Source organism: Podarcis muralis, chromosome 1, assembly GCF_964188315.1.
Source record: "Podarcis muralis chromosome 1, rPodMur119.hap1.1, whole genome shotgun sequence".
Taxonomy (NCBI): domain Eukaryota; kingdom Metazoa; phylum Chordata; class Lepidosauria; order Squamata; family Lacertidae; genus Podarcis; species Podarcis muralis.
The window spans coordinates 82,931,307-82,943,081 of record NC_135655.1 but is presented as its reverse complement, the minus strand read 5'-3'; the positions used below and the strand labels follow the sequence as shown (position 1 = coordinate 82,943,081).

The 11,775-nt window shown below is 41.4% G+C and overlaps 1 protein-coding gene across 3 annotated transcripts; it reads right to left on the bottom strand.

The window, feature by feature from the left end:
• Window positions 1-261: 261 nt before the first annotated feature.
• LOC114601974 (glycine N-acyltransferase-like protein 3) lies at window positions 262-7,686 on the bottom strand. Of its 3 annotated transcripts, none has more exons than XM_028739658.2 (6): window positions 6,762-7,591; window positions 6,326-6,463; window positions 5,632-5,739; window positions 4,132-4,258; window positions 1,483-1,603; window positions 262-1,093 (listed from the first exon to the last, which is right to left on the bottom strand). In XM_028739658.2, the coding sequence occupies exons 2-6, from the start codon at window positions 6,401-6,403 to the stop codon at window positions 691-693; spliced, it is 837 nt and encodes a 278-aa protein (XP_028595491.2). In that variant the 5' UTR covers window positions 6,404-6,463; window positions 6,762-7,591; the 3' UTR covers window positions 262-690. The 3 variants fall into 3 exon arrangements, with proteins under 3 accessions (XP_028595491.2, XP_028595484.2, XP_028595517.2); XM_028739651.2 differs by having other exon boundaries at window positions 6,736-7,590; XM_028739684.2 differs by lacking the exon at window positions 5,632-5,739 and having other exon boundaries at window positions 6,736-7,686.
• Window positions 7,687-11,775: the final 4,089 nt, after the last annotated feature.

The window sequence follows — 11,775 nt, the reverse complement described above, 5'->3', positions numbered from 1 at the left end:
TAACTTTTCCGCTGGTGTGCTCTTCACAAAGAGCGCCCCTGGTATTATGTTTTAAAAAACGGAAAATGCCTTTTTCAAGTGTAATTGCTGGTGGGACTGCGGGTGGGTAGGGTTTAGAGTGAGTGTGTGGCTGCAGTGCAAATGTGAGCGGTTGTAAATGACATTTTATCAGGTTTGCAAATATGCCCATGGTCCCAAAAAAGATTGGCCACCAATGTCAACCCGTGACTTTTGGGAGAACTCAAAAACATGCGCAATATATTGTGATATTTTGGTTGGCCTAATGGTATTTATTTATGCATTCTTTATTAAATTTGTATACCCTGCCCTTCATCCATAGATCTCAGGGCGGCTCACAACATAAAAATACAATATAAAAACACAAAATACGTAATAAAATCAAGAACAAACAAACAAAACACAAACACACAAACCAATACCACCCCCCCAAAAAGCATTGGAAATGCTAGTGCTTCACTATTATATCATTAGACCATTGCTTGGCTGGTTGACCATTCTAGATATATGGCTTAAGGTACCTTGCATGATATATTTTTTTAAACCTATACGTATAATAGAGGAACAGGAAACTCCAGGATTGGTGTAGTGATGGGTTTGTTTCTCTTTCATTCAGAGAGCTACTGAAGTCAAAGAGAGGAGATACTTTGGGACTCTCTCCTCCTCCCTTTACTAAGTTGAAGAATGTATGCAGATATGACACAATTCAGATAATCTCTGGGAGCCCATATAGTCCAGCAAATTCTGCGTTTGGACATTATTCAGGGCAGTATGGCCATATACAGGGCACCCTGCCGCATGGATTTGCATGGACAGTGCCCTCATCACTATAGCTAAGTAGCCCCTTCGGCGGTGGGATGGAAGGGTGTAGCCATGTATTTGTGCACCAAGAGGATCCATGATGCTCCAGCTGATAGGATGACCATTGCTGTCCAGGATGCTGATACTGGGGAAGCACTTCACCATGTTGTCCAGGAACCGTCGGCTTTGTTCGTTGCCTCCATGGGGCCATGTTTCATTTAGGATGTCAACATGGGAGCTTTTCAAGGTGGAAATTGTGAAGCTGGGATCTAGCCTGGAAGAAATGACAGGCAAGAACACTATAGACAGAGATGTTAGGAGAACCCAGGAACCACCTTTTTGGCTCAGATCATCTAGTCCAACACATGTTAACACTGGCCAGCAACCTGAGTAAGTTGCAAGCAGGAAACCAGTTTGCTTTTGTACATATGGGCTGCTTTATGGTGTCAACATAGCCATTAATAGACAAAACATCTTTAGGAAACTTGTAGTGCCACGTTTGGTGCTTTGCTGTGCCAGCCAGGAGAAGGCAGACTTGGAAAGAGTGAATGCAAGGTTTGACCATAGTATTTTGGTTCTGGAGATTCTCCAACTGGAAGCATCACAGGTTAACCAGTGCCTCAAGCACAAAGGAAGAAAGGGGGGAGCAAGGTGGACACTTACTGGCGCTGAGGCATTTTATTTGGGTTAGGGTTCAGGTAGGTGAAGTGGGGAGTTGCAGTCAGATGTATTTTCTTGGTGGCAGCAGCATCTTTAGAGACGTCATAGATCCCATTCTGGTTCCCTGTAAAATAGTAAAATATTCAACAATGAAGGATAATTGTGTGTGTGTTTTGAGGATAGGGCAAGAAGTTGTTCAGTGCATCAGGCCCGCAGTAGGGGGCAAAATGTTAAAGCCCCCTACCTGTCAGATGTGCAGGTGGAAGCTCGTGAGTAACCAGGCAAGACTCCGACCTTTCTTTTTCAGGTTTTATTGGTGCAAACTATTTACGGTGCAAAACTCCAAAGTTCATGTCCGTCTTAGTCACTTGCAGATTCCGGGAGTGGCCCCTTCCAGTTTCTCCACCAGCATAGGAACTTAGACACCCCAAATCTCCGCCTCCCCTCCTTGCGTTTCACCCCTGTGCGCAAGCAGGGCGACGGAAGCAGCGTGTTTGCCTCCTGGCCGGCCGGGCTAGCTGAGGCGCTTGGGCTCCCCGTAGCATCTTTGAGCCTTCCCTTCCCCCTGCTTCCCTGGAGGTGTGGCTTTCTCCACTGCCAGACGAGGAGCTGCTTCTTAGAAGCGCCGGAGGCTCCCTGTATCCCCCTGCCTCCCTCCCCCTTTCCGATGGCAGTCCCCTGATGGCACTACCCATCTTCCAATTTGACACCTGATATTGACATTTTAAAAGCCATAATAATAATAATTCAACTTATACACCACCCTGTACCCGGAGGTCTCAGGGCAGTTCACAACAAGACCACAACATATAAAATCAAACCAAAAGCAATAACCCAGTAAACCCCCCCCCCAAAAAAAAAGACACATTCTGAAAGGGTGTTGGATGTCAATAAGATCAACTAAAGCCCTGGTTAAAAAGGAACGTTTTTGCCTTGTGCCTAAAGGTGTATCATGATGGTGCCAGGCAAACTTCCCTGGGGAGAGGATTCCATAGACAGGGAGCCACTACAAAGAAGGCCCGTTCTCGTGTTGCCATGTGATGCCATTGCTGATTTGTGTGAATGTCACTCATGCCTAGTTTGGGCCTAAGGTGTAGTTACACCCTCTCTGCCTCTGCAGTCCTGAACAACAAGGAGCAAGGAATACTGACCATTTCCCCATCCTGCAGTCTGTATGTGGGATAGATATGATGAAAAGGGATTGGAATAGCCATAATGAGCACATGTTAATTGTGGATTGGGTTGGCTTCAGTCTAATCCAGGGTATAGCCCTAGAAATCAAATAAAAATATATTCAAATGTTACCACACTGCTTAGCTACCTTTTATTTGCCATTTAAAAATTCACAGCCAAGGTGCGAAAAGACAGTTAGAAGGGACCACATAGGTAATCTAGTCCAACTGCCTGCAGTGCAGGGATCTTTTGCCCAACGTGGAGCTTTGAACTTATGACCCTGAGATTAAGAGTTTCATGCTCTACCGACTGAGCTATCCCAAGTTTATTATCTTATTTTTTCTATGCTTGACTATTGCAGTTCTCTTCTTTCTATTTTGCCTGTTGTCCTGTTCACCCAGACTTCTATTCTTAATTCAGCTGCCTGTGTGGTTTCCTCCCATGTTTTGGTTTACCTACATTTCCTTTTGGTTACACTCCAGTGACTTCCTTTTCGTTAAAGGATCTCTTTGAAGTGATCACATAAAGTATTTTCACTCTTTAGCTCTTTCTTTTTTCTTCCTTTGCCTTCCTCTCATTTCCACTCACTGATATTCTTCACCTCCTGGCTAAAACTCCACGTACTCCTTGATTTCACAGTTCCAGCTTTTCACTCTCTTGCTTCACATTTCCTCCGGAAACCATCATGGCCTCTCAATATTCACATTGCTCTTTCCTTGCAAATGTTGAAGTAGCAGGTGAAAATGCCTCCCTCTTCCCAAATCTTTAACCACTACTTTCTCTATCCTCTTCACGTTCCTTTTGAGTCCCTCCCTCCTTCTCAATGGGCTTCCGCTTTTTGACTGCATTTCTCAACAGCACTTAAGTGTATGAGACACTTTATCAGGGGCACCACATCTCGTTTTGCCATCTGAGGTGAAACCGGAAGTGTCACTTTGCCACTGCCACCACCATCCACTGGCAGAGAAGAGGCACAGGTATTGATACTGAATTTGGGTGAGAGCATGCTGATGGGGGTGAGATCTCACTCCACAAGATTTCGTGCAATTTTGACAACATCTCACTGGAAATCAGCACTGGGGCAAGCGAGGGTACCACCTTCGGGCATCCGCTGCCTCACTCCGCCTGATGGCTGTGCTGGTCCTGCACTTTATATTCAGTGGAGGCTGGTCTTTCAGGGTGAATGGGGCCTGCTTCTTCAAGCGCTATCTGCCCACAGCCACCTCCTCCCACCTGCTTTTTACTTTCATCCAATCGGGGGGGGGGGGCACTTCTATCAGCTTCCTCCTTAGTCTCAGTTTTGCCTCTCGTAGAAGGCAAATGCTGCCTATTATGGTCTCCCTGCCTTCTGCCCTACCAGTTCCAATGAGAACCAGTCACCACAGTTTACGGTACATTAATTACAGTAATGTCGTTTTAAAGGGGCGGGGGGGACTCTCTCATCTCATAACTTTTCCCTTAGAAAGAACTGCCTTTTACCATAGAGACGAAAGTTTTGCTTCCAGTTGACAGCATCTGTGTCCAGCAACAGTCTCCGGTACACATCAAGATCCCAGTAAAAGGCTGCATATATGTTTTTATACAAATCTGTATTGTCTGTATCGGCCTAAAAGAGAGAGAGATGGAACTCATTAGGATAGGCTCCCTGCCATGCCCTTCTCTAACCAATTCTTCTCAGGTTGCCAACTTTATTCTGGTAAAATTCCTGCGCTTTTAACTGCCTCCTGACACTTTATCAGATAAAGCTTTTCCTGATGTTGAGATGAAATGATGAGTGAACTTTCACCTGTGGGTCATTCCACGTCATGTCAATGCAGTCATGTCATCCACTGGCTCGGACTTTGATGAAACTTGGTGTTACACCCTTCCCTTATGGTTGAAAGAAACCCCCTTAAATTTCCCCCCTCTATCTCAAATGGTTTTGATTTTATAGTACTTCAAAGTTTCATGAAATCTGCATTGTCTGTCCCTCTTGAGACCCTCAGGATCTGTACACTTAATTTTTTTTCTCCATAACCAATGATCAGATCTCTTTGAAATCTTACACAGAGCTCAATAAGAGGATGATGATTTCAGGAAAAAAACACACCAGCACTCAAAAGATTTTATAAATGCCTAAAAAAAATTATAAATGTATTTTTTTTGCTGGAAAAACCAGGTTTAGAAAACCTCAATTTTCAGCGTGTGGCCATGATGGAACTCAAAGTTTGTGATGTTGAAAATTATTGCAAAGACATGTTCTTTCTTAACAAAGAATGAAATTAATGGGTTTTTTATTCCTTGTAATGAAAATTTTACGTTTTTTGGACATCGTGGGGGGTGGAAATGGCTACTGGGTACAACTTTCCTACAATCCATAGCTGTAATAGGAAAAATTAATGAAAGAAAGGTGTTCCTCATAAAAATTAACATAATATTGGTTATTATAAGTTTCCCCCCAAAAGTAAAGTGCATACTTGTTTTAATTTGGGGATATTTGAATATGAAGTTGTGAAAATTGGCTATCAGGAAGTAATCCCATTGAATTTTCACAATGGATTTGCACAGATCAAACACAATTGATCAAAACCACTTCAACACTAGAAAAACTGATCTGATCATTGGTTATGGAGAAAAAATGAAATGTACATGTGCCGAGGGTCTCAAGAGGGACAGACAGCGCAGATTTCACAAAACTTTGAAGTGCTATAAAGTTAAAACCATTTGAGATAGAGGGGGGAAATTTAAGGGGGTTTGTTTCAACCATAAGGGAAGGGTGTACACCAAGTTTCATCAAAATTCAAGACAGTGGGTGATGAAACCCTTGTTTTTTGCGTGGATTTGATGTGGAATGACCCCTGCCAAAGATGCCCTCCTAAACAAAAGCCAACATCCCCTTCGGTTTGAGCCTGGCTTAGAGGAAGTCCAAGCACAGAACACGCAGCATTTCCTGCTGACATCCCACAAAGCACCTCCCACAAAATCCCCAAAGGCTACTACCTCTGTCCGTGGACGAGTCAGGACCGCTTTGCAATCCGGCCAAGAATCCACAATCACCTCATGGCCTACTGGGTTCCCACGGTTTATATTCACGACTGCACCATAGACCTGTCAAAAGTCATAGGATGTTGGTGCTGCAGTTGAAGGAGGCAGCCTGGGAGAAATGTGTGGGGTCTGGTGTGTCAGGCTTGTTTCTGCTGCATGCCTTGAGTGGGGTGTCCTGATCTGAGCAAGCACAACGGACAGGAGAATCTGTCAATTTCCCTTGGTGTTACAGCTGAATGAGGCAGCCTAAGAAAAACGTTTGAGGAGAGAATCGGTGGTGTGGCCCCTAATTCAGATTTTGATCTGCTGCATGAATCCCACTGTTAGTGACTAGCCCTTGAATGGTATTACCTTGACTGAGGACTTCCTGTTAACCAGCTGATTAACAAAATCTAGGAGCCCACAAGGCCATGTCACATATTACACTATTTCTCACGAATCCTAGCTCTCTGCTGAGCATATCAACATGATACACACATTTTCAAGCACCTGCTTGTTGAACTTAGAAACTTAAGGCATGCACCTAAAAATGTAACATATAATGATGTTCTCAGCTTCAAAATGTAGAGTTTTGGAAAGATCAAGAGATGTTGTCAGGAACCTGTCCCCATTCCTAGCTCTTAAACCAGATTACAAAGATCAAGATTACCGCAACTGTCTGAGGGAGGTTTCTCTTCAGCAGCGTCTCCAGCAACTGCAACTTGGACGCACAGGATAGGATCAACATAGCTTGGGAGGTGAAAGCCGATGGGCTGGTACCAGCAGAAACAATGCCTGTGATAAGCACCTGGGAGAGAGATCAGTTCTTTGCTGCTCACCAGAATCCCCAAACTGAGAAGTCTCTTGTCATTGAAGTGGCTGGGGCAACCCAGTCAGATGGGCATTATTATTTTTATTACTTATTTAACCCCTATGTCTACACCCCAGTGTCAGATGGCACAGCTCCCCCTGAGCTTCTAACTATAACAGGAAAGCCCTCACCTTCCTTCCAGCTCAATTCTGATAAACAAAAACCTTCTCTTGTGAACTACAGGCAAGAAGCTCTCTTCTACTGCTCACCTGCTGTCCAAAACAGTAACACAGACCTTTTCAGTTGGAGTCCTCTTTCCAGCTTGGTAACTTTAGGGACTGCTATGATTAGGAGGGGGAATTTATACTAGAGTGAGTGAACCATTAACATAATCGTTCCTTGCGATTGTAGCCACAGGCCTTGTGGAATTGGATCCCACGGATGCAGAGGAATTGGCGGTGTTCCTGGATAAGAATGAGGTGGGTTTGCTGCAGCTTCTTTCATTAGGATGAGTTGAAGGAAATAATGGAGGATTTGGAAAGCAAGCCAAGTCCCAGCTAAAGAAGAATGGCAACTTAAACTACAGTAGACCCTTCGGTTACATACCGCTCTGAATATGTAATCTTCAGGTTGCGAAAGCGGCAAACTCGGAAGTGTATTCTTCCAGTTTTTGCTGCTTGCGCATGCGCAGAAGCACTCTGCATGCTGGGTGTATATGCTCTATCGTGCTTTCTGCGTCCGCAGAAGCGGCGCCTCTGGTTACGGATTCTTTGGGGTCTGCACGGACCCCCAAAACAAATTAAATTCGTAACCAGAGGGTCCACTGTAAACAGTTAATGATCACCTGAGCAATATATGATTTACTGACAGTCCCTGTCATGCTGTTCAAATGATCCGTAAAACGGATCTTGACTATTAGCGTGCTTGTGCGTTGGCATGAAGGTTGGACTCAGAAGAGGGTTCAGTCATTGGTTTAATCATTCTGTAACAAGTCTAACAGAACTACAGGGATTATTTAAATAGTTCTGTTGTCAATTACAATTAGTGAACCATTGGGGAGGGTATTGGTAGGGGTTGGGATTGAAGTAAGCTGGTTTTCCCTCCATGGCTACAAAACTTCCAACAATTTGCTTCTCTGATAAAAATACATTTCTCTTCCATCAGCTAAAATTGGCAGCTAGAATTGTTTCCATAAAGTATTGGAAAGCAAATCTGATACTGACACTCTAAGAATATGTCAAATTTTAAATAAATCAACTTTGGGCAGGCCAGGGGAAAAAACTGTACTTGTACCAGGTTTGAAGAATATTGGGGCTACACCCAACAATTGCGAAATGACCAGCAAATCGCAATGTTGGGCTGCCTTTTTGTCTTGGAGAAATAATTCATTCTTATGTCTGTAGGATGTATCTAAGATATTTTGTGAGGAAATATATGTGGATAAATTGGATGGACTTGTACTTACATATTGACATAGAATGAATTATCTTAGATATTTTGTTTGGTAAATGTATATAAATAATCTGGTTGGCCATGATGAGAACAGGATGCTGGACTTGATTGACCAATCCAGAGGGCTCTTATGTTCTAGTTTCTATGTGAAGCATAATTAAACTAGATATCTTTATGATCTTCCAATTTCTGGAGGGATAATTTTTAAAATGAGGTAAAGGGGAATAATGAGAGAATTCTTATATTTATTAGGAAAGGTCTACAGAGAGTAAACTAAATGGAAAAAACAATTGGAGAGAAAAACAATGCATCCAACCCATGAGGATTTCTCTGCAATTTGTTTTATCACTAATGGAGAATGGGGGAAAAATGCAGTGTAATTTTTTATTAAAGCACCAGTTCTCACTCTTGTTCTTTTCTTTGTAAGTTTCTTTGGGTTGCCCTGTGTAAGATAAAGTTACTAACAAATTCAGTAAATAATAATAATAATTTCCAATCTAAGGAAACATAAAAATAATAAAAGACTCCTGTATGTAAGTGTTGTTCGGTGAAACAGTCACTACATTTATCTGTAGAAATGAACTCCTGCTCCAGGCTGTCCCCCTAAGTCCAAGATTTTTAAATGAACCAGAATTTGACCCAGAACCCGCACTCACGTTTGAAACACAAATTCCAAACCCTGGCACAGGATTGTAAAATCGTCACACCTTCTACTGCAACCAATAGACACTTTTTTTGAAGCCTAGCAGCATGGAGGAAATTTTCAATAGGGTGTAGCTAACGTGTGTGTGTGGGGGGGGGGTTAACGCTTCCCAGTTGTGACTCCTGAACTCATCCTTCCAATTGATTTTGAAAGAAGCCAAGAGAAGCTTCCTTATCTCTGAAAGCTGTTACTCCGGTCTGCTTCCAGTCTTAGGAACCATAACTATGGTTTAAAGTTATGTGTGAACCAGTTCATTGTGTACTCTACATTAATTTATCAGTATTTGCCACTGATGAAGAACCGGACAAAACATATTTGGCAATTTAAACTGTTGTTTATGCACAGCAGTTTGCAAAGCTATGCATTCTTCTATATTGAGCAAAATTTGCAATGGGTAAACTACAGTTCCCAGGATTCTTGGTATGTGTGAATATACTTTAAATGTTGGTGTGTGTACACAGCCTGAAATTAGGGATTTACCGTATTTAACACAGGTGCAAGAAGGTGTAACAGCTCAGTGCTCACGATAGACCTTAAACATAGTCTTATATGAGCTACTGATGCTCCACCATGCTTTCAGCTACTCTGTTGTGGTCTTCCTGTTGGTAAAAGCAGATTAGCAATGAGAAACCAAAGCTGAACACCCACCTACTGTGTGTGCTTTGCTTCGGGGAGCAAGGGATGGTGGTGTTATGTATATGTAATACTGAATGGTTCACTCCACAAAATTGTTTCTTGGGTTGCAGCCGCAGGCCCAGTGGGATGTAATTCAGATGATACAGAATAATCGGCTGATTCTCCGAATGAAAGATCCCTAGTAATGTTACAATGCTTTACAAGGTATTTACCCTCTTTACGTGAGGCAAGTGAATGAATGATTAAATGGATGTGGTGCTTTAGTAAATAATAATATCTGTGGTATTGGGCAGGGGGCGACAGGCAACTCAACCAGCATTTGCATCACTGATATATGTCTGTCTCAAATGCATTGTATGTGTTTGGTGAAACAGGGCACCTCTGTGGGACAGATAAATATGACGAGCCCTGCCTAAAGGTGCCTCTAAAGGTATGCTTAGATTGTGAAGGCATCCAAACAAGATATATTTGTGTCCAAAGTGTTGGGCTCTGCCTGACATGCTGCGGTACAGAATATTAGTCGGATTGACTCAAAGAGACTTAAAAAAACACTTAAGATTGACTTAAAAGAGACAGAAGGAGAAATGTGTTTTAGACTAACTGAATATACACCAGGACTAACTTTAACCTTAATTCTTTTTTTAAAAAAACTTTTATTTTGCTTTAAACAGGTACATATAAATATAGACAACCAAAATTACAAAGGAAAATTCCTTAATAGTAATGGTGGGGAAAAACTTTAAAAACTACAAAAAATATCGAAGTACATGACACAGAACATAAGCAACTATGGAAAAGATAAAAGAAAAGAAAAAAGAAAAATAGGGGGAAAAAGAAAAAGAAAAAGAAAAAGGAAGATGAGCCAAAGCAGGAAAGCTCATCTATTGTACACTTCCATCAAGCTCACAACAGATCATTATTCTTATCTATTATCTCTATCTGCATTCCAAAGGAATCCCTCATCTTGGTATCAGGGAACATTTCTCTATGCGGTGTCATTCTAAACATAGAAAGGTCTTTCTTGCTGAGCTCTTGTCCCCTAAATAATTATTTAAACATTCCCATTCTTCTTTTACCAATTTTTTAGGTTTATCTCTTATTGCATTTGTCAGTTTTTCGAGCTCCAAGTACTGGCACAATTTGACTACCCATTCCTCTTTAGTGGGTGTATTTTTATCTTTCCAGTGTTTTGCCACTATAACCCTTGCTGCTGACGTTGCATACATAAATAGCCTAGTTTTGTTTTTGGGAATATTAACTGAAACCATTCCTAGTAAAAATTCTTCTGGTTTCTTGCTAAATGTAGTTTTTATCAATCTCTTTATCTCTTCATAAATCATGTTCCAAAAACTTTGTATCTCTAGACAGGACCACCACATATGGTAGTATGTTCCTATCTGTTCCTTACATCGCCAGCACTTGTTATTGTTTGATTTATTTATTTTTGCAAGTTTTACAGGGGTCAGATACCACCTATAGTACATTTTCATAAGATTTTCCCTTATAAGGAAACAAGCCGTGAATTTTATATTTTTAGTCCATAATTCATTCCAAATATTGGGTTTGGTCGTATGTCCCAGCTCCCTCTCCCATTTTACTGTAATTTCTTTGATATCTCCCTCCTTTCTTTGCCAATTCAAAAGTAGTTTGTACATTTTAGAAAGTATCTTTTGATTATTATATAAAATATCCTTCTCCAGATAGGATATTTTTTTGTCAAATCCTTTGGTTCTTTTATCCTTTTCAAGGGTGGCTTTTAATTGATAGTACTCCAGCCGGGTTATTCCCTTCTGTTTCAATTTGCTTAGGTCCTTTACTTGTTTCCTCTACTAAATCCTTATATGTTAGTCAATCGCTGTTCATATTTATCCTGTGAACCAACATAGATTCCATTGGTGACAGCCACCATGGTGTTTTGGTTACTACTGATTTTTTACTTCTCTCCCATACTTTATATAATGCCCTTCTCACAATATGATTTAAAAATCCTTTGTGGGATTTAACCTTGTCATAGCCTATGTAGCCATGCCACCCGTACACAATATCCCATCCCTCCAGATCTAGGACTTCCGTGTTTTTAATTAATATCCAGTCCTTAATCCATGTCCAGCACGCTGCCTCAAAGTACAGTTTAAGGTCAGCGACCGCAAAGCCTCCTTTTTCCTTCAACTCTGTTAGTAGCTTAAATTTTATGCGTGGTTTTTCCCCTTGCCAAATAAACTTGGCAAGGTCTTTCTGCCATTCCTTAAAACACTTTATGCCTCTAATTATAGGTATTGTTTGGAACATAAAAATAATCTTTGACAATACCATCATTTTAACTGTGGATATTCTCCCCCACAGGGACAAATTCAATTTTCACCAAGTCTCTAATTCTTTTTTTATTTCCTTCCACTTCTTCTCATAATTGTCCTTATATAAGTTTATATTCTTATTGGTGATCCAAACCCCCAAATAATTTACCTTATTGGCTACCTGTTGTATTTTCCAGTTCCTCTTGTTCCAACTTAACGCAAAT

Bases quoted from the DNA above. Each gene is read 5' to 3' on its own strand.
- LOC114601974 (XM_028739658.2), bottom strand. From the start codon at position 6,403: ATGTTGATCCTATCCTGTGCGTCCAAGTTGCAGTTGCTGGAGACGCTG. The intron at 4,259-5,631 runs GTAGTAGCCTTT...TCTCTCTTTTAG, and splicing joins TGACTCGTCCACGGACAGAG to GCCGATACAGACAATACAGA. The intron at 1,094-1,482 runs GTAAGTGTCCAC...CATTTCTTCCAG, and splicing joins AATAAAATGCCTCAGCGCCA to GCTAGATCCCAGCTTCACAA.